The sequence below is a fragment of the Oncorhynchus mykiss genome, chromosome 2 (assembly GCF_057628025.1).
Source record: "Oncorhynchus mykiss isolate SJ-2025 chromosome 2, ASM5762802v1, whole genome shotgun sequence".
Classification (NCBI taxonomy): Eukaryota; Metazoa; Chordata; class Actinopteri; order Salmoniformes; family Salmonidae; genus Oncorhynchus; species Oncorhynchus mykiss.
Window position 1 is genome coordinate 55,725,198 of NC_143023.1, and position 25,068 is coordinate 55,750,265.

General features: G+C 44.8%; 1 protein-coding gene across 23 annotated transcripts in view; it reads left to right on the plus strand.

Moving 5' to 3' along the window:
- Nucleotides 1-25,068, plus strand: part of myo9ab (myosin IXAb) — a 225,961-nt gene that overhangs the window by 53,548 nt on the left and 147,345 nt on the right. For 13 of the 23 annotated variants that reach the window (XM_036950830.2, XM_036950849.2, XM_036950841.2 and 10 more), the window contains exons 1-2: nucleotides 14,031-15,018; nucleotides 22,587-23,595. In XM_036950830.2, the coding sequence (XP_036806725.2) occupies nucleotides 14,993-15,018; nucleotides 22,587-23,595 (1,035 nt within the window). In that variant the 5' untranslated portion in view covers nucleotides 14,031-14,992. Of the gene's footprint in view, nucleotides 1-14,030; nucleotides 15,545-22,586; nucleotides 23,596-25,068 lie in introns of those variants that run through there. The other 10 variants (XM_036950868.2, XM_090202505.1, XM_090202543.1 and 7 more) reach the window with 2 other exon arrangements.

A 25,068-nucleotide genomic window follows, 5' to 3' on the forward strand; every position in this document is an offset into this window, starting at 1 on the left:
GTGATGGAGTGCTGCATCAAATGACCTGGCCTCCACAATCACTTGACCTCAACCCAACTGAAATGGTTTGTAAAGAGTGAAGGAAAAGCTCCCATCAAGTGCTCAGCATATGTGGGAATTCCTTCAAGACTGTTGGAAACGCATTCCTGGTGAAGCTGGTTGAGAGAATGCCAAGAGTGTGCAAAGCTGTCATCAAGGCAAATGGTGGCTACTTTGAAGAATCTAAAATATATTTAACACCTTTTCGGTTACTACATGATTCCATGTGTTATTTCATAGTTTTGATGTCTTCAGTATTATTCTACAATGTAGAAAATAGTAAAAATAACGAAAAACCCTTGATTGAGTTGGTCTGTCCAGACTTTTGACTGGTACTGTATATTGTTGATGTATTTTTTTAATCCACACATCTGCATTCCCCCACACAGCAGCAGACCTATTTGTCCAGGCCCCTAGCTTCCAGGGTAAGATGATAACAGGGTTCTACACTGGTTCTTGTGAGCACTCTAACCATCTTACAATGATGGGGTGCGGTAAACTGCTCAATACTGGAGGTGTTCATCTAATAACAGAATCACTTGGCTGAGAGAAGAGAACATAAGAATGTGTGGAGAGTTATTTGCTCCAGATTCACCCCCGCTGGCTGTTCTCCTCTAACCCTGAACCTAAACCACTCCGGGTTATCTGACTGCATTATGGTTTGTTATCAGAGAGAATTAATGACCAACCGTCAATCTATCGATCTGATTCGATCTTCCGTTTGATGTAGACTTGCTGGTTTCTGCTCCTCTTTTGGCTGTCTGATCGCTCACAGGCCTACTGAACGCTCCAAACGTGTCTAAAACTCAGTCACGCTCATCATACCATGTTGGAATTTTCTGGAAGCCAACCTCCATTTCCCGAAGAGAACTAGATCATCCCACTGTTGGCTTGGACAAGTGAGAGGGAGTGAGGAAGTGAAAGAGAGAAAGTAGCAGAGGGGGGCAGTCCAGCTACAACGAAATGTTCAGAACTGCAACATTACTCAATCCAGCTGAACAATGTGCTCATTGAACAGTGGGAGTGCATTCTTTCTTGCTGTGGGGGACCCCAGCGGCGCAGGCACACCACAATGGCCCTTTTTGTTGAGAGCCCCAGTGTCGCAGTTCTACAGATATACGGCCCAGACTGCCGCACAGTCAAACATTGTGCATATCTAACACACTAATGCAGGACATGAGACAGTCATGTCTACAGCTAGAGGCTATGGACGCAGTCCAGCGTTTGTTTTTGGTCCTCCGATGCGGCCGAAGTCTATGAACCCACTTGATAGACTTGGGAGTCGTCAGTGTGGCGTTTTTGTTTGAGTTAGGCAAAGTAATCTCTTTACGTTCCTCTACGGCGCATAGAATTTGACATGCAATAACGGGGAATATTCCAATTTGTCAGCGTAGTCCGAAAACATATTTTTGTTGTGAGATTGTTCTGGCAATTCTCGCAAAACTAGCCTTTTTTTTGCATTTGCTTATTTTTTTACATGTATTGTTTAACGATATACTCTTCAAACACTTCAAATTTTCCAGAGGGGGCTCTGGTACTTTTTTTTAAATTATATGACCCAGTTTATGCATAGAAATGTACATTTAACAGTCATTAACCAATCAGATTGGTTCTCCTTTAGGATTACACATTTAGCAAGCCACCAGTAGGGAGGGAGTTCGCTTTTTAATACATTTAACAGTCATTAACCAATCAGATTGGTTCTCCTTTAGGATTACACATTTAGCAAGCCACCAGTAGGGAGGGAGTTCGCTTTTTAATACATTTAACAGTCATTAACCAATCAGATTGGTTCTCCTTTAGGATTACACATTTAGCAAGCCACCAGTAGGGAGGGAGTTCGCTTTTAATACATTTAACCATTCACTGTGTTTGCTGGTGCTCATGACATGTATCTTAACTTCAGAATGAGCAGAGAGCCCACTCTGGAAATGGTACGTACTTGTAGAGTATATTGTTCCAAACAATATGTCATAAAATGAACTAAATCAAAAAGGGTTGTTTTTTTAGATATGAATAAATTGTGTTGAATAAAATGTACACACATTCATTTCAGCATCAAGACCTACTACATACTTTAGAGCACACTGTAAGGAGGATAATGTCACCAAGATGTCTGTTTTCATGTACGATTCACAGATCATAGGGTCTTACAGGAGGCATGTACAGCTCAAAAAAGGGCCTAAAATGGCCACTTTCACCATGATTAAAAAAATCATAATGGTTATGCAAATGTAAAAAGCATGTGAAATATCCTTCACTCCCAATGAAGTTTCTATGTGAAAATTGCCAGAACAATCTGACAAACCCTAAAAAAAAATTCAGGCTACACTGGTACGGAATCGCCAGATTGACTCCAGCGGTGTGATTAGAAGCCAACGCTTCTCAAAACGAGCAGTTTGATGTAGCGCTTCTTTGACGTTTGAAATGGGGCCCTATCCCTCTGTTCCTCTTTCCAATAGACAGTCAGGCTCTTTTGGAGCGGACGTTACCACACCATAATGGGGAGGTTGCGCAACGCAGCAACCCACAGGGCCCCATCATTACCTGGCATTGCAGTGCTGCTGCGTTCAGTATCAGCACTCTCCAGTGCGGGTTTCTCTCCCTGTCTCCTCGCTACCTCTGTTGACCTCGCTGTGGCACAGGAAGAAAGGAAACAACAAAACAGACTGTCTCCTCTGCAAGGCTGCCTGGCGATGGGAGGTTATATTGTATGTTCAGACAGAGCTCTCTGGTTTCAGAGGCTCAGATATCTGATGCTTCACTTGTACTGTACATGACCTTAGAATAGCTCTTAGTGGTCTAGGCCGGGTTACTGTACAGCACTATGTGACAGCTGTTGAAAAGGACTAAATAAATGTAATTGATAATCAAATGAAAGTCATCGTAGGTCAGAGTAGTCTGAGTATGAGAGCAAGAAGAGGAAGATGGAAAAGTGAAGTAAAGAGTGGATATGATCTTGCTGGGGGATCCATTCATAGACCTCACGACCTGGCTAGTACTGTATACTGGGGTATTTGGAAATAGCCATGGGATGGTGTTTCAATACCGTCAACTTTCTTTTTTGAAGTTTTTCAATACATTTGTATATTTGTAGCTACTTTTTAAGTAAATGCCTGCAGTCAACTCGTGCCACGCATTAGGAGATGAAGCAGATCGCGTTCTTCATTTCACCACAATTATTTTACATTACGAAGCTAACCTTAGTTCCCCGGGAACAGTTGAGCCAGTCAAGTGTTTGTTTGTAAATGGCACATCGGGAGAAAGTGGGGAGCAAATGAGTCCAGTTGTGTATTGACTGACGGGTCATGTTTTATATTGAAAGTAATGTTGTTGTTTTTTTCGTGGTGTTTTTTTCTTCAATAAAGTGATTGGGGGCATGTAGCTATAGTTTTCCTTTACAGAAAATACAACACATTCGGCAGAAAATAGCTTCACTTTCATCAGGTGAAAACGGACGTGCAACACTATTTTGGCTGGCAGCCACCCAGGTAAAGATGCTTCATTTTTTAAAATTGAACCTTTATTTAACTTAGCAAGTCAGTTAAGAACAAATTCTTATTTACAACGACGGTCAATCCCGGACGATGCTGGGCCAATTGTGCGCCGCCCTATGGGACTCCCAATTACGGTTGTGATACAGCCCGGGAATCGAACCAGTATGTCTGCAGTGACGCCTCTAGCACTGAGATGCCGTGCCTTGGACCGCTGCGCCACTCGGGCGCCCAAAAGCAATGTCTTTATTGCAACAAACGATGCATGGCCGTCACACTTCTAATGTTTAGGCCTAACATAGAAAGAATGTAGCCAGCTACATTTCCTAACTTTTAACAAAACGTTAAGTCTTGTGTTTTACGTGACAAAAAATAGGCTTTGTACACTGAGAAAAGTACTGCAGCTACACAAGTCAAAGTGCTGTCTGCTGATAAAATGCCCGCTTAGTGAATACTCATCCAAGTTTAGAAGTGCAACTGCAGTACAAGATGAGTCTTATGCCGAGCAGAAATGACAATAAGAAGCCTTTTTAGATCTGGGTTTACAAAACACAGAATTCTGCGTTAACACGGCCCCTAAGTTTAACTTGCTATCTACGTAAGTGGCTGAATTAATAAGGTGACGGGGCATCACATTGTGTTAGCTTTGACTTTGACTTCTCAAACACGGCAGAAAGCGATCTTGATTTTCCTTCAGGTTTTTTCTCCTCGCCGTTCTCCTGTCTGCTCCTCCCCCCTCTTCTCGGAGCAGGGAAGCCCATTGCCCAAGCGACTCCAGACTCCAAACAGACACAGCGTGTAGACATGCTGCTGGAGAGGACTGTCAAAACTTTGCCTTTTAAACTTTGTTCGTTTGCACAATGTCTCTCGTTCACATTCATTTGGAAATGTCCATACTAACCAAAAAATGACATTCGGTAGCTCCTACCCATAGATGTATAATTTTATCAGCTGTTTTGCCTGTGTTTGCAATTTTGTATATTTTCGTTTGCGCTCATTAGCATATCTTGCAGCCACCATCGAAATTCGCTAATTCTATTAACATTCTGGTAATAGACGCACAATGTATTTATTATATTTTATGCCCACTATTGTACTAAGCCCGGTAATACCGTAAATCCCTGTGTGAGAGAAGGACGGTATGATGATATGAAAATCTGGATACCGCCAAAACTCTACTCCCTACCGCAGGAAAGGCCAGATGAGCCAAATGTGTCACTGTGGTGCTATGCGTGACCATTCAGTGAAAGTGAGCGAGAGAGGTTGACTGTGTCACGCTGTACTAGAAAGAGAAGCTCTGAATCGATCTTCCTCTTCCCCTACCGGAGTTATTGTTCTGGGGGATATGGGAAGGTGACCAAAAGGGAATAGTGGAGCCTTAGTACACAATGACTTTGGAGATATTACCTTAACACACTGTGTTCTTTGTGTCTGTACATTTTGGGTGTGTATTAGAGATGGGGGGGAGAGAAAGAGAGAGGGAACTGAGTTAATAGGCCAGACTAGACCTGGGCCCATTTCCACAAAGCGTCTAAGAGTAGAAAATTGCTCGTAAGTGCTGAGAAGAGACATTTCACTCCTACTTTAGGACCTTTTCTGCGATGCTTTTGTGGATACGAGCCCAGACCCAAATCTCAAATGCAGCACTGTCTCATGTAGGATCAGCTACAGAAAAACAATCCAGACCTGAATGGGATGCCTTTTTTTTTATTTCCCTGCTTCTCCCAAAAGTGAATCATACCCTGACCTGTCAACAACTTCTAAAACCTAGCGTTTCCATCCTGTAACGTCTTGTAAAATCCTTTGTGTATAATGAACGAGCCCAAAGGCCGAAGGAGTCAGCGGTGTCACCCTGCGCACTGGGCTCTTTTGGTGCGTAGAGAGGTCAAGGCCCGGATATTTACCCCATGTTTACAAGGCCATAAACAGGCCATAATCTCAGCTTTTTGAGGCTCCTCCCTTTTTACAAACACAAACCACTGGCCCCACCCTCATGGGAAGGCTGGACAACAAGTCGTGACTTTGGACTTGGTTTGCGTTTGCTAGATGCAGTGCTCCCGTTTGCTAGATGCAGTGCTCCCGCCGTACATAACACAGCCTATATGGAATGCCACTGAAAATGCGTCTGTAAGTAGAGTGTAATTTGTATGTGTTAAACGGTTGGATCGGTTGGTGTGTGCAGTGGCTCATGGGGCAACAATGGATGTTTCTCTTGTGCAAGAGGTTTTGCTAAGTGGAATGTCCTCGGGGGTCCATTGCAGTGTAAGAGGGGCATGATCGCTTCTCGTCAAGGCAGTGGCATGAGCTTTCGCATATGTCCTGCTGCATACTGACTCGCTCTCATTCCTTCTGTGACGTCCACCCTTCCTTATGTCCTTCCTCCCTTATGTCCTTCCTCCCATGGAGTCTGAAGCGTAAGACAAAGCCCACACACTTTTGACTGGTGCCGTATGTATAGACGGGACTAATTACACAATTTTGTCCAATTTTTATTTCCCGTTACGTTCCCTATTGGACCCACTGCTATGCGATTTCTCTCCTGTTCTATTGGTTTTCATATCAACTTTCTTTCGTTGTCCAGAAGCCAAAGGAACAGTCCTGGTCATATTAGCAACCCATCCTAGTGGTTGCATCTTTTAGAGTTCCCCTCTTTTTAACAGAGATGTTCATCTCTGTCACCTGCTATCAGGTGCTCTGTTTAGAATGGTGTTTCCCCGGGAATTATATTTTAGCAAATGTTTTAAAAAAAAGTTTTGTTGGCTGCTTCATTACAAGAGTTGCATGTTCTGTTAAGATGCGTTGCCATAATAGAAATGTCACTTCTGTTATGATGCGTCATGACATACATTTCTCAAATGGCTGGTCAATTTAGATATTTTTGGTCACGTTGTCTGGCGCCACATTTTCCTAACGCAAACCCTGGTCTGAGTGGATGTCACTTCAGATTTCGTTGCGTGTTCGCTCTGCAGTTAAACTGCCCGAAATGTGGGGACAAACACGTAATTTCACATCCCTCTGCTGACTGTCAAATTCCATGCTTTGGAAGGGCACACTGCGGGTAATTCTTGTGGACAGGATGGTTGTTTTGCTTGTTTTTCCTCTGTACAGTGCCCAATGTTGTTTGAGACCACTGTTTATTGAGGCGCTCTAGCCGTATTTGCAGCAATGGCCTTTTCTTCTCAGAGCCAATGACTTCATCTCCGTGACAAGACTATAGGACAAAAGTCAAACCTGCTTTTCCACTCACAGGCATTAGTTCAGATGCTGACCTGCTTTTGTCCATCCATAACCAAGGAAGGTTGGTTGATGTGGAACTATTCTGTCTGCAGAGACCAGCATAGTCAACCTTCGAAGAGAATGGAGGGTCCATTGTCTGAAGTGCTGTCTACTATTTATGTAGTGCACCTGTGAGTGATGTGTTGTTTTCACGGGTCGACATTCAGAACTCCGTCCTTCTCAAGCTATGTTACTATCCACAGAGCCAATGTCAAGTAACTAGTGTTTCAACACTATCCGCAGAGCCAATGTCAAGTAACTAGCCCCGACACACACACACACACACACCACACACTCCTGCCGGTCGGGACATGTTTGATTCTGCTCTGTCCAACACTGTGAGGTGTCTGTTATTATGGCCAGATTTGCTTCCCTTTGAACTCCCCAAATGGCCTGGTCATTAATTCTAGTATACAATTTGTGTATGAGAAGCTGTCCGTCCAAAAGTATTTCTCAGCTCGGGGCTGCATTGGGTCAAAACTAAACAAATGGGGTCTTATACTCAGCCTATTGATTATAGGCTGAGTATGGGACCAAAATCAGGGAATGATACCATACCGGACACATGTTTTACAAACAGGAAACTGATGGAGAAATATAATTGTCTCAATGCCGGCGACGTGTCTTGCCATTTTGTTGAAATGACTGTTTTTACAGGATTGTTTTTGTTTTATCGTAACTGTGCCTTTAATAACAGCATCCACTTTTCTTTTTGACGGCGGTTGGCCAAAGTCAATGAATGTATGCTACGTTGTAGCATTTCTTCTTAGCGTTACGCAGTAGCTTCTCTGGAACCCGGAAGTTCACCCCACGTCACTGAGCCAAAGTAGTGGCAAGTTCCTCTCGTGTTTGGGTGGAGAAGTTACGGTAAAGCTACCTCGAAAAACACGCTGGTGTTTCTGTTGGCTTGGCTGACCGTGGGTGGGAGAGCCCGACGTGTCCTTGCCTCTGTCCCAGCTGGGTTTTCATCTGACGGCGTAGGGGTTGTGAAAGGCCGTCACGCCTCGATTAGAACACACAAAATCCACCTCGTTAAATGCAATGATGTTTTCGCTTAGCTTATTCATAATAAACGGAATTGAAGAACGATGGGAAACTTGCACCTTTTTTTTGCCTTTGGTCCTCACTGAACCATGTGGCTGATGGTTTTCTTCTTTTCCTTCCACCTTCCTGGCCGCAGGTTGATCCAATGTTCTGTACTGGCAGCTTTAGTGAAACATTTCCTTTCTCACCTACCGCCGATGGCCTGAGTTGAAATGCAGAAACTGCGTTGAGTTTCTCTGCAGATGTCGAAGATTCATTATGAGCCTCACGAGCGGCTCGCTCTGAGATCTAGTCTGAGACTGTTTGGGCGCTCTAAGTGGCGCAGCGGTCTAAGGCACTCGGTGCTAGAGGCGTCCCTACAGACCCTGGTTCGAATCCGGGCTGTATCACAACCGGCCGTGATTGGGAGTCCCATAGGGCAGCGCACAATTGGCCCAGCGTCATCTGGGTTCGGCCGGCGGTAGGTGCGTCATTTGTAAGTAACAATTTGTTCTTCACTGACTCTCCTGGTTAAATACAATAGATGGTGAACCAGAGATATTATTGAAAGATCTGGGTTGTGAGTTTATTCCCATTCGTGTTCTGCTTATTTTGCTTACGGGGCACAAGTGGTGTTTCTGTACGTATTCTACAGCTCCGTCAGGCTAGGCCTCAGGGAGAGGGCTGATCTGAGACCTGTGAATGGGACATGTTCTCAGGCTACATCAGAACGGCTCCGTCAGTCAGACTGGGGCTCAGGGAGAGCTCTGATGAGATCAAATATCCCCCCTCCCTGAGGATTACATTTTTTTTGTTTTCTTCTCGTAAGCGCCGATCAATAATGGCTCACTTCACTGCACTCTACTGCACTTATCGATCCGTCAATTCCACCCAGGCTGAGTTGGCTTGTCTGGGCACAGAGGTACGTCAGAGGGAAGAAGTGGAGGCAGGGAAGAGTAAAGCGTAATTCAGAGTTCCCAGACCCGATAGTCCAGTGTCCCATTGTGACATAGCTGCACGGCTCTGAGAGCACTATCAGTGAGGGATGCACAGCCCGAACGCGCACCTTCCCAAAATTCCCAACCAACGCAGATCCGCGTACCGCAGTTTTTCGGGTCCTATGAACATGCGGCAAAGAGGAAAAATGTGCAGTTTTTATGCCATGGGGCATAATGAAAAATGTGCAGTTTTTATGCCATGGGGCATAATGAAAAATGTGCAGTTGTATAGCAAGTCTCCTGCTATTCTACTCATTTTGACATGAGGCTCAGAGAAAATGTTGCAGTTTTACAGCAAATTTCCTCTAATTCAGATGGCTAATGATGTTCATATGTTATCTCTTCTAGAACACTACCGCGTGTATACTTGTTGGACTATGCGAGATACTTTAGCCTCGGGCCATTCAGCTGTCTTGTCTAGTACAACATGCTCACTGTCAATCATTTTTTTGGAGGCGCTGCAACTGCAGGCCGTTCTAAAAGCTCAATGAGTATTTATAATGTACATTTGGTACGTATACTAGATTAATCTATCGCAGTAAAATGGGTATACTGTACGTGTCATCCAGATGTTAGCTGTGTGTGTAGCAGGCTCCGAGAAAATCTGTTTTTATATTTTTGCCTGATTCCATTTAGTTTTCCCCCAAATTGTGTTTACTCTGTTTATTTAAATTTTTTAAATGCAGGTTTTCACTCTCAATCACACTTTTTTAAATAGAAAAACAACAAAATTGGATTTTTTATGTCCACAACAATGATGAAACCACATCAGGGGACCACTTTTGAGGTCTGAGGGAAAAAAATCAAACCTATTTAAAATGTTGGTGTAGTTACCCTTTAATACAAGTATGCACTAGCCAGAGACCGTTGTAATTGTTATAGATTTGTCTGTCGCGCTCATGTTTTTGGGAAAGCCTTTCCATCTTTACCAGAACACGGTTATCATTAGCATCATTGGTGACTGCGACACAAAGTTTAAACATACCCACACCCCATACCAAAATAATTATACATTTAAAATACCATTTCCGAAGAAAAAAATTGGATACATGTGAAATGTTTTTTATTAAATGCGTTTTAAATACATTCCAACCTAATTACTTTTGTAAAATGTATATCAGTATTTATAAACAGGTGGTTCGAGCCCTGAATACTGATTGGCTGACAGCTGTGGTATATCACACCGTATACCACGGGTATAACAAAACCATTTATTTTTACTGCTCTAATTACGTTGGTAGCCAGTTTGTAATAGCAATAAGACACCTCGGGGGTTTGTGGTATATGGCCAATATACCACGGCTAAGGGTTGTGTCCAGGTACTCCGCGTTGCGTCTTGCCCAAGAACAGCCCTTAGCCGTGAAATATTGGCCATATACCACACCCCCTCGTGCCTTCTTGCTTAAATGTATACAGTATATCACATTGCATCAGAAAATGTATATGTATTTTAAAAATACATTCTGAAATGTACTGAACAAAAATATAAAAATATGCTACAATTTCAATGATTTCACTGAGTTACAGTTCATATAAGGAAATCAGTCAATTTAAATAAATTCATTAGGCCCTAATCTATGGCTTTCACATGACTGGGAATACAGATATGCATCTGTTGGTCACAGATACTTTTTTAAAAAGAAAGAAGGGGCATAAATATATTTCCAAAAAAATGTTATCTGCGTGTTGAAATAAGGAGTGTTCCCTCATATATCTCACCAAGTAACATTGTGTTGAATCACCATGTTTTTGCTATTGGCATAAGATCTTTGAGCTTAAACAGAAAGGACAAATGGCTATGGTCCGTCATTATTCTAGGAATATATACATTCAGAAACGGTCAATCAAAGAACAGTTTACAATAGAAAAGTCCATTCTTGAATATGAGTTGTGGATGTGAGAGTAATAGGCATATTCTCTTTCAGCTGGATGTTTATAGCCACAGTTCACATAGACCCATCTCTTTTGATGTTTTGGTTTAATACCTTCGACATGTTAGGAAGAGGACGTAGTTGATGACTTGTCTAAAATTGCATCCCGCACACGGTTAAAATCACCCCGCCTCATATAATATTCCTGTTACATTCAGATGGTGTAAGGTCATTAATGAACTTTGGGTCATCTTCATTTGGGCAGTAAAAAAATCAGTAAAGTTATTTTTTTTCCTGTGCCAGGTGTCTTTTTAGCATTTATTAAAAACACAATTCGGGTCTGTAGTAATTTCTGTAGACTTTAATGGGACTTTTCTTTTATTAATGATAATTGATACCCCTCTGGATCTTGAGGACTAGGCGGAGGAGCAGGCCAATCCATCCCAAGCTCGCCCAAACCTTTCACTTTCTACTGCTGATAGGTGAGTTTCTTAAAAAGATAAAACAGATGTTGGTGTTTTTAATAATTTTTCAAATAAGAAAATACCTTAGTTATTTTGGCAGGCTGCACAATTCCATAGATAATCCATGTCAGATGTTAATGTTTTCACACACTATCTATATATATATATATATATATATATATATATATATATATATCTCTAACACACACACACACACACACACACACACACACACACACACACACACACACACACACACACACACACACACACACACACACACACACACACAAATTAGTGGATTTGGCTATTTCAGCCATACCCATTGCTGACCGGTGTATAAAATCGAGCACACACTGACCTTACTGAAGAGCTCAGTGACTTTCAACGTGGCACCGTCATAGGATGCCACCTTTCCAACAAGTCAGTTAGTCAAATTTCTGCCCTGCTAGAGCTGCCCTGGTCAGATGTAAGTGCTGTTATTGTGTCTAAGAGCAATAACGGCTCAGCCACGAAGTTTTAAGTGCGTAGCGCATCAAAATCATCTGTCCTCGGTTGCAACACTCACGACAGAGTTCCAAACCATCTCTGGAAGCAACGTCAGCACAAAAACTGTTAGTCGGGAGCTTCATGAAATGGGTTTCCATGGCCAAGCAGCTGCATAAAAGCCTAAGATCACTATGTGCGATGCCAAGCGTCAGCTGGAGTGGTGTACAGCTCGCCGCAATTGGACTCTGGAGCAGTGGAAACGCATTCTTTGAATCACGCTTCCCCATCTGGCAGTCCAACGGATGAATCTGAGTTTGGCAGATGCCAGGAGAATGCTACCTGTCCAAATGCATAGTGCCAACTGTAAAGTTTGGTGGAGGAGGAATAATGGTCTGTGTTTTTCATGGTTCGGGCTAGGTCCCTTAGTTCCAGTGAAGGGAAATCTTAACGCTACAGCATACAATGACATTCTAGATGATTCTGTGCGTCCAACTTTGTGGCAACAGTTTAGGGAAGGCCCTTTCCTGTTTCAGCATGACAATGCACCCATGCACAAAGCGAGGTCCATACAGAAATGGTTTGTCGAGCTGGCCTGCACAGAGCCCTGACCTCAACCCCATCGAACACCTTTGTGATGAATTAGAACACCGACTACGAGCCAGGCCTAATCTGTCAAACATCATTGCCTGACCTCACTAATGCTCTAGTGGCTGAGTGGAAGCAAGTCCCTACAGCAATGTTCCAACATCTAGTTGAAAGCCTTCCCAGAAGAATGGAGGTTATAGCAGAAAAGAGGGGGACAAACTCCACATGAACGCCCATGATTTTAGAGTGAGATGTTCGATGAACAGGTGTCCACATACCTTTGATCATGTAGCACTACATGACTAAAAGTATGTGGACACCTTCTCGTCAAACATCTCATTCAAAAGTCATGGGGTGTCCACATCCTTTTGGCCATGTGGTGTATGTCTTTTATAACAGGGTGGGGGCATAAAAAATGGGTCAACTTGAAGCACCGCTACCTCCTAAATATTCTTGGCATTCAGCTCCAAAAAGTGACTCTCTGACCACTTATACCACGGGCAAATATGTATGAAATGTTTTGTTCAAATCAAAAGGGGTGTGGTCAAAAAGTGATAGAAATCAAACGGAATGACCCTTAATCATTACTGTCATTTCACTTGGCTATGGTCGTCAGAGAACCAAACGGTCTGTTTTTAAACTAATGTATTTAAACTAATTGTATACATGACCCATGTTGGGAGTTACTGTATTCTCTCCACCACTATAAGTAGAGGGAGGACTAGACCGGAGAGTAAACAAAGCTAAGGGTTGACGGGACAACAAACGAGAACCAAGTCTAGAGATGGAGAAAGAGATTGGCTTGCGGTCTGCTATGAGACCACGAGAGTGAGAGCGAGGGATGGAGGTCAGAGAAGGAAAGAGAGCTTCTGTGTTGGGCCTTAGAAACAGAGACGGTCTCTGATACTGGGAGGATGAGGAGAGGGAGGGGGGGGGGGGGGGGGGGCTTAAATCCATACAATACATCAGTGGGCTTTCCATAAGGGAAACGGCGCCACTCTCCGCCCCCAGCATGTTTTTGTTGTTGTTTTTGTTTTGTGGTACCTATTCTGCTGTTCTGTTATGCCGGCAATGATGTCGAGTGGGGGGGGGGAATCTGTGTTCGCTGATTGCAGTAACTTTTTGTTGTCGTATCCGAAACAGACGTGGCAGTTTCACCATTAAGGATTTCATCTTTAAGGCGTGGTGGTGCGGATCTTGTGGTTGAGAGGGAGGGAGTGATTTGTTTGGCTGGAGGTGGATCATGCTGTCGATGGGGGGGGGGGGGGGGGGGGCTGTATCAGCCAGTGAGCCGCACAGCCAGGGCTGAGGCCAGACTGGGCCAGGGTGATGTCATATCCCCTGGGGAGTGTGGTACTGTAGCAGCACAGAAGGGAGGCTGCTCTGTTGCTCTGCACCATGTCTTTGTCACACACTCACTCCCCAAGATCTATCGACCCGGCTGGGCTGGGGCTCAGTGTGCGTGTGTACAGACATACGCGCACAAGCGTGCACACAAACGCACGTGTGCACATTTCTTTGCTCTTGTAAGAGCACAAGCAGACGGACACACACACACACACACACACACACACACACACGTGCCACACAATTTCCGTCGTTCCCCCTGTCTTACCCACCCTCAGTCTTTGATAACATCTCTCCTCCATGTCCCTCTCTCTCTCTCTTTCGCTCTCTCACTTTCCTCCTAGTCACACCACGCTTTCTCCCTCACTCTCTCTCTCTGGCTGCGATCAGATTTCAGAAAACAACAGATCTCCCTCCCTCTCATCCCCTCCCCCTCTCCTCTCCTCCCCCTTTCCCTCCAGCTCTGCTGCCAAACCCCACACACAAACGCTCACTTCCCTGTCATTCCCTGGACAGAGGGCTGAGGTAGAGAGAGAAGGAAAGAGGGAGAGAAAAGGAGTGCAGGAGGGACGTGGGGGGAAAAAGGCTGCGTGTCTGTTTTGCAGATGAGTATGTCCTCATGGCGGTCTGATTTTGACCAGTGAGGATCTCTTTTTTTTGTGTGTTTTGTTGTTGTTGAAGCAATCTGTCATTTGTACACAATCTGTGCTTCTGGATTTTTGTCATTCTACAATTCTACATTGGACTGGAGTTGGTTAAGGATGTTGACTCCTCTCATGCTAAAATTGGAGTTATTGTCTTGAGTTCCTTGGTCGAGAGCTGCGTCAAAGGAGTGTTTGTTCAAGATTCAATGCAAGGTCACTTCATTGACCATCCTCTGTGGATCTCTAGTCACTGCGGACATTTTGAACGAAGCAAGATTGGCTACGGAATCTTTGACTTTGTCCTTCCTTTGGAGATGACACGCATGTACATGCATACTTCAAACACACTCCTACTCTGAATGACTCTGCACTCTTTCCTCGCGCACGGAATTCCTGGAAGATGTGTGTGTGTGTGTGTGCAGTAGTTCCTGTGAACCGTGCTAGTCTGATGGATTCAGGAATTCTCTCCTGCTCACATCCTCATCGGACATTCCCTGGAAGCCTAAGTCTTTGAAGGCCTTTTTAACCTCTAAAGACCTCCGTAAACTGCACAACCGAACGTCATCTTCCCGTAAACTCCCAACACACTCCCGACAATGTCTGAGGCTGATATCATCACTGCTGTATTCTAGTACGCTCTCATTCCCAACCAACGTCAGACTGCTCTCTGAGGCGATTTTCCGTGGAACTCCGGCAGGATTTGCCTTGTTGAGCTGTGTGGTTTGGTTGTAACTGCAGGGTCCACGTTCCTCTTGTTGGCTCATGCCTGTTACCCTGCAGGTCAAAGGGTAAGTGGAGCTGGAACTTTGTCTATTGCTGCCTATCACAAGGCCAAATCATTTTGATGATTTATCTTGATAAGTACTGTATGACCTCACTCAAGGGACAAGTGTAGCAGTTTGCAAGGGCTATAGGACTTTGTTCTTCTTTGAAAACCTGGGTTGGAACCGGTTCAGGGAACAAAACTGGAAAATAACATTTTTCAAGGAACAGAATGAGAACCGGGAACGACAGTGATCTATAGTGTTCCGGAACAGAACCGTTATTTTGAAGGCATGGCAACCAGTTAATAATGTTCTTTTGGGTTCTGGGATATATTTTTGGGGACCCACAAAAAAATGCAACAATGCGCCTATGCAAAGCCCTCACTCTGTCACTTATGACAGTCTGCCTGCCAGCTAGACTCTTTTCCTGTGCATGCGTGAAATTAGGGAGAGGGATTTTTATTTAGAGAAGAATGGATTCACTTTTTCAATGCTAGTTAAGGTTACTATAGTTGTCACGTTTCACATTGGATTTATTAACTACAAAAAGGTAAGACGTGTTTTATTTTCATTCTGGTGTCGCTCTGCACACACGCGCTTGTTAGCTAGCTAGCTAACGAGCTCTGGTCCAATATTAAGCCAAGTCTCGAAAGTTGAGACATTCAAAGTTCCTTCTTAGAAGGCGCTCCTCAGGAGGTATAATTCTGTGGGACTAATTCAGATAATGCATGTCATCACAAGATGCCAAGCTTCCTTCACTCTCTCTCGCAAAATTCCAGTCGCATGTTAACAACTATAGCTTGTAAACTTCTCTATCCACTCTAATTGTTGAAGTAATTTAAGGTTAATGCTAAATGTAAAAAATAGTGTAGTATAGTGGAATGAAAAACATTATGGTTCTGTTCGGAACAAAACGATTTGAAAATCATTTTGGTTCCAACCCCTGCTTGAAAATGGGTTTGAAAGGAGAGTTGAAAAGGTTTGGGTTGGAAATCCATAATTTTGGTGTCTAGTAGACTAGATGAAGAATACAGTACAGGATATCTGTTTTCGGCAATGTCAGTCTGCATGTTATCAGAAACCACATTTTATTTTTTAGGAGTGCGTGAAAGTACATGAAGATTATTGAAGTGTGTGTGTGTGTGAGATCTTCTGTGGTCAGGGATTTTGATCAAACATTTCAATAAGGAAATGTAAATGTCAACCTTTTAGTGTATTTCACTAAGCGCAAAAGTAGTGTGATGTGTGAGGTTGATGTGTGAGGATGTGGAATGCAGACGTTGTATGGGTGAGAACACAAACTAAACGGGCTGTTTGCTGATGTTACTGAAGGAGAGGCGGAAGTGCAGGATGACTCTGAATTTCAGTTGGTGGTTTGTTGAAATCTGGATTTTTCTTTGGCCAGACATTCTGGTAACAGCCTAGTGTGGTTGGGGATTCCTGTCTCTCTTTTTCTCTTTCTGTCTATTTCTTTCTTTCTGTCGGTCTGTCTCTTTCTGTCGGTCTGTCTCACACACATATACACACACACACACACACACACACACGATGTTCCTTGTGAAAGCAGGACCTGAGCAACCCCCCCCCCCGTGACCTAGTGGTGAACTGACCCTGTCAGTTGTCAGATAAATGGCCTCCTTTTTTCATTAAGAGCTTTCTTTATGTCTCTCGGTTTACGGCCCTCATGTCTACAGCCACATCAATGGGGATCCCCCATCCACATAAGAGCTTCGGCTCAACGTTATCTCTGTTATCTACCCCACACTGTCAGCTACATTGACGGAACTGTGACAAAACAAGACAACAACAAAAACCATGTATCCCCCCCCCCCCCCCCCCCCCCCCTCGTTCTCTTCCTCCCCTACCTGTATCGGGTTAGCAGTGAGGTCGTTGTAATCGGCTCGAGCTCTGTCGGAACAGCGAGCGCGGTGCTCCGAATCAAATCAAACGTTATTTGTCACATGCTTCGTAAACAACAGGTGTAGACTAACAGTGACGTGTGCTTACTTATGGCCCTTTCCAACAATGCAGAGAGAAGAACAAAAAATAGAGTAATAATTACACAAGGAATAAATACACAATGAGTAATGATAACGTGGCCATATACACGGGGTACTGGTACATAGTCGATGTGCAGGGGTGCGAGGTAATTGAGGTAGATATGTACATGTAGGTAGGGGTAAAGTGACTAGGCAACAGGATAGATAATAAACAGTAACGAGAGTAATGAGTCGAGAGTCAGTGCAAAACGGGTCAGATCTTATAGCGATTGGTTAACTATTGAGCAGTCTTATAGCTTGGGGGTGGAAGCTTCAATCTCCTTGACAAGGTCTTTGTCACCGTGCAGCTTTCGCTGTCCCTCAGGCTTGGGTTGGACCACCACCTGTCCAGCACTCCAGGCTGGAGTGACCTCACCTCCACTGCACAGAGCTGGCTACAGAGGTGCCTGACAGTAAATGGAGTAAATCCCAAACAGTGGTGAGCTAGGTGCTATCAACCGTGTTATCTGCATTGGGAGCCTGTCGGGGCCTGAGCTGGTATGCCCCCTTGGCTCCTTACCCTGACCGCTGACCTTTCGGTCCATCCATCAACCGCGACCCTGCCTACTGTCCAGACATCTTTCTGTTGGCTCTGGTGACTGCTGCCTGTTTTTCTCAAGGCCCACCAGCCTCCCAGTCTTATCGTATCCGGGTCTATTCAGTCCCCAGCGTCGGACTGACTGTCTCTCTATCCGCCCATGCTGTGGCTCCTGTAGGCAGGAAAGGTCAGGCCAACCTCTCTCCAGTCTCTAGGCTAGAGTGGTGTGGTTTACTGTCATATGTGGAGTCCCATGATTTTCTGTTCCCCCACTCCCTGAGGGTGGGCAGCTAGGTTGGCTGGGGTCAGTGTCATCTAATTTCAGTCCACCCAGGAGCCAGTTTAGGAGTGTGGCTCAATTGACAGATTTTCCTCCTTTTTTTTCTTTGCCGCAGGGTTGAACGTTGCATGGGTATTTTTTTCTTTATTTTTCTCTTCGAGAACCCTTGTCTCTCTTCACGCTCAGGCTTGGGCTTTTTTTTTGTTACAGCACAATCTCATCACATTTTGCATGAGGCTATATGCTCACCTAACTACACTACTCATCCAAGCTAGCATTTACAACTTCAGAGTAGCAGCGGTCTATCGCAGTACTAGCTGTGCCACTAGAGATTCTGGGTTTGAGTCCAGGCTATGTCGCAGCCGGCCGCGACCGGGAGACCCATGGGGCGGCGCACAATTGGCCCAGAGTTGTTAGGGAAGGGTTTGTCCGGCAGGGATGTCCTTGTCCAATCGCGCACTAGCGACTCCTGAGACGGGCCGGGCGCAGTGCACGCTGACACCAGGCCAGGTGTACTGTATTTCCTCCGACACATTGGTGCGGCTGGTTTCCACGTTAAGCGGCATTGTGTCAAGAAGCAGTGCGGCTTGGTTGGGTCGTGTTTCGGAGGACGCACGGCTCTCGACCTTCACCTCTCCCGAGTCCATACGGGAGATGCAGCAATGACACAAGGCTGTAACTACCAATTGGATACCACGAAATTGGGGAGAAAAAGGGGTACAAAAAAATGAAAAAACTTCTGAGTAATTGTGATGTATGCCTGAACAATGAAACACTATGCTTAGACAAGGACAGAGATATGAGTGGTATACCCCAGTTGTTTATCAGTAACCAGCTGCATGCTCTCTCGCTCTCTCTCCCCCTCTCCCCCTTTGTCATCCATCCTCATTGACAAATCTCTATCCCCAGTGTGGGGTTCTCCTACGAGCTCAGAGACAACTGGACGTGTTGGCAACAGTCACAACTCACTTAGCCCCAGTAATGACTCACTGAGCAGGGTTGATGGAGGCTCTTCACAGGGCCTCCCATGTTACTGCACAGTAGATGGACGTCGTGACGTAGCTTGAGGAGCGCCGTGCGAAGGCAATCCAGACTTTTTTTTTTATTTTTTAACGACCCAACAACAGAATGGCAGGCTGTCAGTGTGTCTCTCTAGGGGGCTTCTCTTTCTCCCTGTTGTCTCTCTCGGGAGACTGCAGCGTGCAACAGGCCCCTGAGGCAAGCAGACGGAATATGTTTTTATGATGCTGTGCTGAAGTGGTCTTCTTTACATCTCCTCACTCTGTTTCAATTCAATTCTAGGGGCTTTTTTGGCATGGGAAACATATGTTAACATTTCCAAAGCAAGTGAAGTAGATCATAAACAAAAGTGAAATAAACAATAAAAATGAACTGAACATTACACCCACAGAAGTTCAAAAATAATTAAGACATTACAAATGTCATATTATGTATATATACAGTGTTGTAACGATGTTCAAAATGGTTAAAGTACAAAAAGTAAGTTGTATTTACAATGGTGTTTGTTCTTCACTGGTTGCCCTTTTATTGTGGCAACAGGTCATATTTCACCCAGTAGATATGGGAGTTTATCAAAATTGGGTTTGTTTTCAAATAATTTGTGGATCTGTCATACATTTGGCAGGAGGTTAGGGAGTGCAGCTCAGTTTCCACCTCATTTTGTGGACAGTGTGCACATAGCCTCTCTTCTCTTGAGAGCCAGGTCTGCCTTCGACGGGCCTTTCTCAATAGCAAGGCTATGCTCACTGAGTCTGTACATAGTGAAAGCTTTCTTTAAGTTTGGGTCAGTCACAGTGGTCAGGTATTCTGCCACTGTGTACTCTCTGTTTAGGGCCAAATAACATTCTAGTTTGCTCTGTTTTTTTTGTGAATTCTTTCCAATTTATCAAATAATTATTTTTGTTTTCTCATGATTTGGTTGGTTCTAATTGTGTTGCTGTCCTGAGGCTCTGTGGGGTCTGTTTGTGTTTGTGAACAGAGTCCCAGGACCAGCTTGCTTAGGGGGACTCTTCTCCAGGTGCATCTCTCTGTAGGTGATGGCTTTGTTATGGAAGGTTTGGGAATCACTTCCTTTTAGGTGGTTGTAGAATTTAACGGCTCTTTTCTGGATTTTGTTAATTAGCGGGTATCGGCCTAATTCTGCTCTGCATGCATTATTTGGTGTTTTACGTTGTACACAGAGGATATTTTTTGCAGAATTCCACATGCAGAGTCTCAATTTGGTGTTTGTCCCCAATTTTTTTGAATTCTTGGTTGGTGAGCGGACCTCAGACCTCACAACCATAAAGGGCAATGGGTTCTATAACTAATTCAAGTATTTTTTAGCCAGATCCTAATTCGTATGTCGAATTCTATGTTCCTTTTGATGGCATAGAATGCCCTTTTTGCCTTGTCTCTCAGATCGTTCACATCTTTGTGAAAGTTACATGTGCCACTGATGTTTAGGCCAAGGTATGTATTGTTTTTTTTTTTGTGTGTGCTTTAGGGCAGTAATGTCTAGATGGAATTTGTGGTCCTGGCGACAGGACCTTTTTTGGAGCACCATTATTTTGGTCTTACTGATATTTCCTGTCAGGGCCCAGGCCTGGCAGAATGTGTGCAGAAGATCTAGGTACTGCTGTAGGTCCTCCTTGTTTGGTGACAGAAGCACCAGATCATCAGCAAACGGTAGACGTTTGACTTCAGATTCTAATAGGGTGAGGCCGGGGGCTGCAGACTGTTCTAGCGCCCGCGCCAATTCTGCATCCCTGTCATGTCTCTCTCTCGCTCTCGCTCTCGCTCTCGCTCTCTCTTACTCTATCACTTTCAATTTCTCTCCTCTGCAACTCACTCATTCTACCCTCCTCCCTGTGTATCTCCCTCTCTCATGTTGTCTCTGTTAATCTCCCGCTCACTTTCACTCTCTCCTCCTGTCTGTGTGATAAAGAGAGGCGACCCGTGAAGCTGCAGACGCAGATCTCTCCAGACAATGGAGACACAGCAGCACAGTTCAGATGAGACGGACGGACAGACAGTCAGACGGACAGGCACCTGAGAGAGCAGCTGGCCTGCTGCCAACTGCAGGAGGCAATTGCAGAGCGAGAAAAGAGGGGGAAGGGGAGGCTAAAACGAAGAGACAAAAGAGGCTGCGAGAGAATCCATACCGTAGAAAGACATGAGCTAATGCGGAGAGGGGCTTAGTAGTTATGACATCCACTCTACCTTTGAGGCTCAATCTAAAGAAAAGCAGATCAGATCTCTCTCCCCCTGAGGATATTTCCATGTACAAATGACACGCTCATTTCTCTCAGCCGAATGAAAACCTACACCTACCTGTAAATAGAAATGGTAGTTCCTGGAAACACGCTGTACTGCTTCGTAGTTGTTGCTTTGAGGCCTAATGTTGTTCGCATGAAACCATTCATCTTTTTGAGTTTGTTCTGATAGTCCGATGCCTGTCCTTTAGAATTTCTTGTTTTTGTGTGGCAAGGGATCAGAATTAGGAGTTTTAATCACTTCATAATTCCTAAATAAAATTGATTTCAGTAAAAATACTGTGCCTAATTGGTCGGTCTACCTTTACTTGTTACTTCTATGGACTTGAATTATCCTCCCTCCTCGTGAGGGAGAGAAAAGATATGTGGGGTTTTGGTAATGGATATACAAGGCCATGTTTCTTAAAAAATGCAGAACTAAATATAAGTTTTGATAGGGGTCTTCAACATTATTGTGTTTTTAGATGTATTTCTAATTTCTTTTAAGACTTTTCCTGGTAGATGTTGTCTTAACCCCTTTTTCATCTGTTTGACTAGAAAGACTAGTCTTTGCGTGTTCCCAATTTTGTAGGATGGAAAATGGTTGAACATTTTATTTTATGCCTTCATTTAAAAAAAACATACAGACTGTTCGCTTTCATTTGGCACCTAATTCGACATGCTCCTATAAACTTCACATGTTGGCACTCATGGATCCTTTTACATGGAAATGCCCTCAGCTAATCAACCGTGTGTGATGAAGATAAAGCGAATCTGATCGAAACTAACGCCCTCAGTCCAAATTCTTCATCTCTCATATTTAATTTAAGGGAACAATTTGCCACGAGTCTTGCATAGTATTTTGCCTACATGTTGGCTCCATTGATGAGAGATGTCTCGATAGGACATAAATGGCCGTCGATGTCAGTAATTGTTTTTTGACGTTGGTCTCTGTCGCCTTAGCTGTGGAGTTAGAATATTTTCTTTTGACATGCTAGTTGCTAAGCGTAGCTTAGTCTCTGTACTTGTACAGTGTTCTCTGTGGTGAATGGTGGCCCGTGGAGAGCACTCGGTCTATCCAGTATCAACAGGGAAGTGGTGAATTAAGCCATTGTGTTCTCATTAGAGACACTTCTGTGTGGACGCTGGCAGCTGTTAATCTTGGCACGCGGACACTGGGATTAGCACACACACGGTCCATGGCTCAGATAAACAAGGGCCCAGTGGCTTAGAAATTTTGTAACACTCATACTGTCTGGAGTTTTTTACATTTTTTATAAGGCGTTACTTGGTTTTGCTCTCTGTTTTGTGACTTTCTCTAGAACAAGATAGCAGTTATTTTGAATATGACACACACAAAGCCTGTGACACATAAAATGTACAATCTGTAACCTCTCCCCTCATGTTGTTCATCTGCCTCTAACTTTTCTCTCTTCTTTCCTAATATATATTTATATATTTTTTTCTTCTTCTCTTCTCAGCTGGAATGTCCTGAGTCAGTCCCCCGGGCCCAGAGAAGAACTCCCAGCAGCAGCAGCGGCAGCCAGCGCTGATGGGACCTGCTGCTCCAGTATGAGCCTTCAAGATGCCGGCTGCGGCTATGCTAGCACCAACGCTAACGCCAATGTGGCGGCTAACACGGCTAGCGGCAGCATGCGGCGGCGCCTGGAGGACCAGGAGTTCACCCTGCGCGTCTACCCGGGCGCCCTGGCCGAGGGAACCATCTACTGCCCCGTGGGCGCCCGCAAGAGCACCACGGCTGCCGAGGCCATCGAGCATCTGCTGGAGCGCCTCAGCCTGAACGGCACCAAATGCTACGTGTTAGCCGAGGTGAAGGAGTTCGGCGGGGAGGAGTGGATACTTAACCCCAGCGACTGCCCCATCCAGCGGATGATGCTGTGGCCCCGCAACGCCCTGGAGAACCGCTGCGGCCTGGGCAGTGGCGAGGACTACCGCTTCCTGCTCCGCGAGAAGAACCTGGACGGCTCCATCTATTATGGGGGGAGTCTCCAGATGTGGCTGCTTGTGACCGAGGAGCGCCGCCGCATGGTGGAACGGGGTTTCCTGCCCCAGCCCGCAGGGGGCGAGCACCCTTCCGACCTGTGCGCTCTCCCCGAGCTGACGGAGCGCGCCCTGCTGGAGAGCCTGCGCGCGCGTTTCCGCCAGGAGAAGATCTACACCTATGTCGGCTCCATCCTCATCGTCATTAACCCTTTCCAGTTCCTACCCATCTACAACCCCAAGTATGTCAAGATGTACGACAACCATGCGCTGGGCAAGCTGGAGCCGCACATCTACGCGGTGGCGGACGTGGCGTACCACGCCATGCTGCAGCGACGGAGGAACCAGTGCATCGTCATATCCGGCGAGAGCGGCTCGGGGAAGACCCAGAGCACCAACTTCCTGATTCATCACCTGACCGCCCTCAGCCAGAAGGGATTTGCCAGCGGGGTGGAGCAGATCATCCTGGGGGCGGGGCCTGTGTTAGAGGTAAGGACTTGATTGGTTTGTTGACTGGTTGTGGGGTTTTAATATTGTGTTTGTGTGTGGGGGAGAGGCTCCAACTCTACATACACAAGTGTGAATGTGATCGATGTTTTGTGAAATGCAGGTCATGGCTGCTGACTGGGTGGTGGTAGAAAGGCAGGTGGAGGGGCTACATATCATATGAAAGTGAGGATAAACTAGCGGTCGCGGCTTTAGCCTAAATTCTCATGTCTTACTGTCTCGTCCTTCTTTATCCCATCATTGGCCTCATGTCGTGATACCCTCTTCCTTGTTACATGAATTAATGGCAGGTATACACTTCATGATTTCGCCACCCATGGTTTTTACCGTCCCAGATGAATTTTCATGATCGGGGTGAAATCCTATGAACTTTGGCTAGGATCAGTATGTTGGGACTCATGTTTGAGTGGGTCATGGACACACCGATAATGGCTGTTCAGTTTTCCAGACCCCTGTCGGATGTCCCGATTTTTAATAAAAATAAAAAATAGTTTTAGGACATTTCAGAAATGCTGGTTGTGCATCTTGTAGTATGAGCAGTGCTACGATGCGATTGGGCAAGGACTACTGCCAATAGCCAATGAGCACTCAGCATGACCAAAACAATGATGGCGAAGAGGAAAGCAGCAACAACAACACGTGCCATGTGGGCCGAGGTGATGGAAGACAGATTGGTGAAGCTGCGACCTATTTGTTTAATTATATTTATGTCACCTTTTATTTAACCAGGTAGGCCAGTTGAGAACAAGTTCTCATTTACAACTGTGACCTCACCTGACGTACCAAATGCAGGGCAGGATCAGCTAGAGAATCATTGTGTAACGTGAGCTCCCACATCCTGGGGTTGAGTGAAAGAAAATCTGGAAATGTGAGCACGTCCCAAGTTAAGATTTTAGAAGTCGTATAGTATATGCTGTCCAGCGTAACTGTAAATGAGGCAAATGATTGACAGCTTGCTGTGACAGTAAGACATAGGGAAGTGGTGGTGGTGGGGGGGTGGGGGGGGTGCTCACTGTGCTACATACAGAAGTACAAACGCGGAACTGTGTTGTGAATTATAGGTCATGGTTACAGGGAGGAAGTGCGACATGAAAGCCCAGTATAATATGTTATTTCACTAGCAGCCGTGTGTATTTAGCCATGAGACGAAGCATGTCACAGTGGATTATAGACATGTTTTAAATAGAGATTGGAATGCCTCGACATGCGGAACCTATATTTATCTGTTATCGGAACATATGAGCTGATGCTTATATACGTTATTGACCTAGAAACCGTGCTTGGACATTTTTATAGCTCTTCAGAAAACCTAAATGCAGCATGGCCTACTCAAAATGGGATTAGGAGTCGATTTATGCATTTAGATTTTGATGTATAAAAAAAGCCAAGGACTACTAAAGGGCACTAATTTTACTCAAGTCTGATTTGTGACTGCCTTTCAGTGCTCGTTACTAA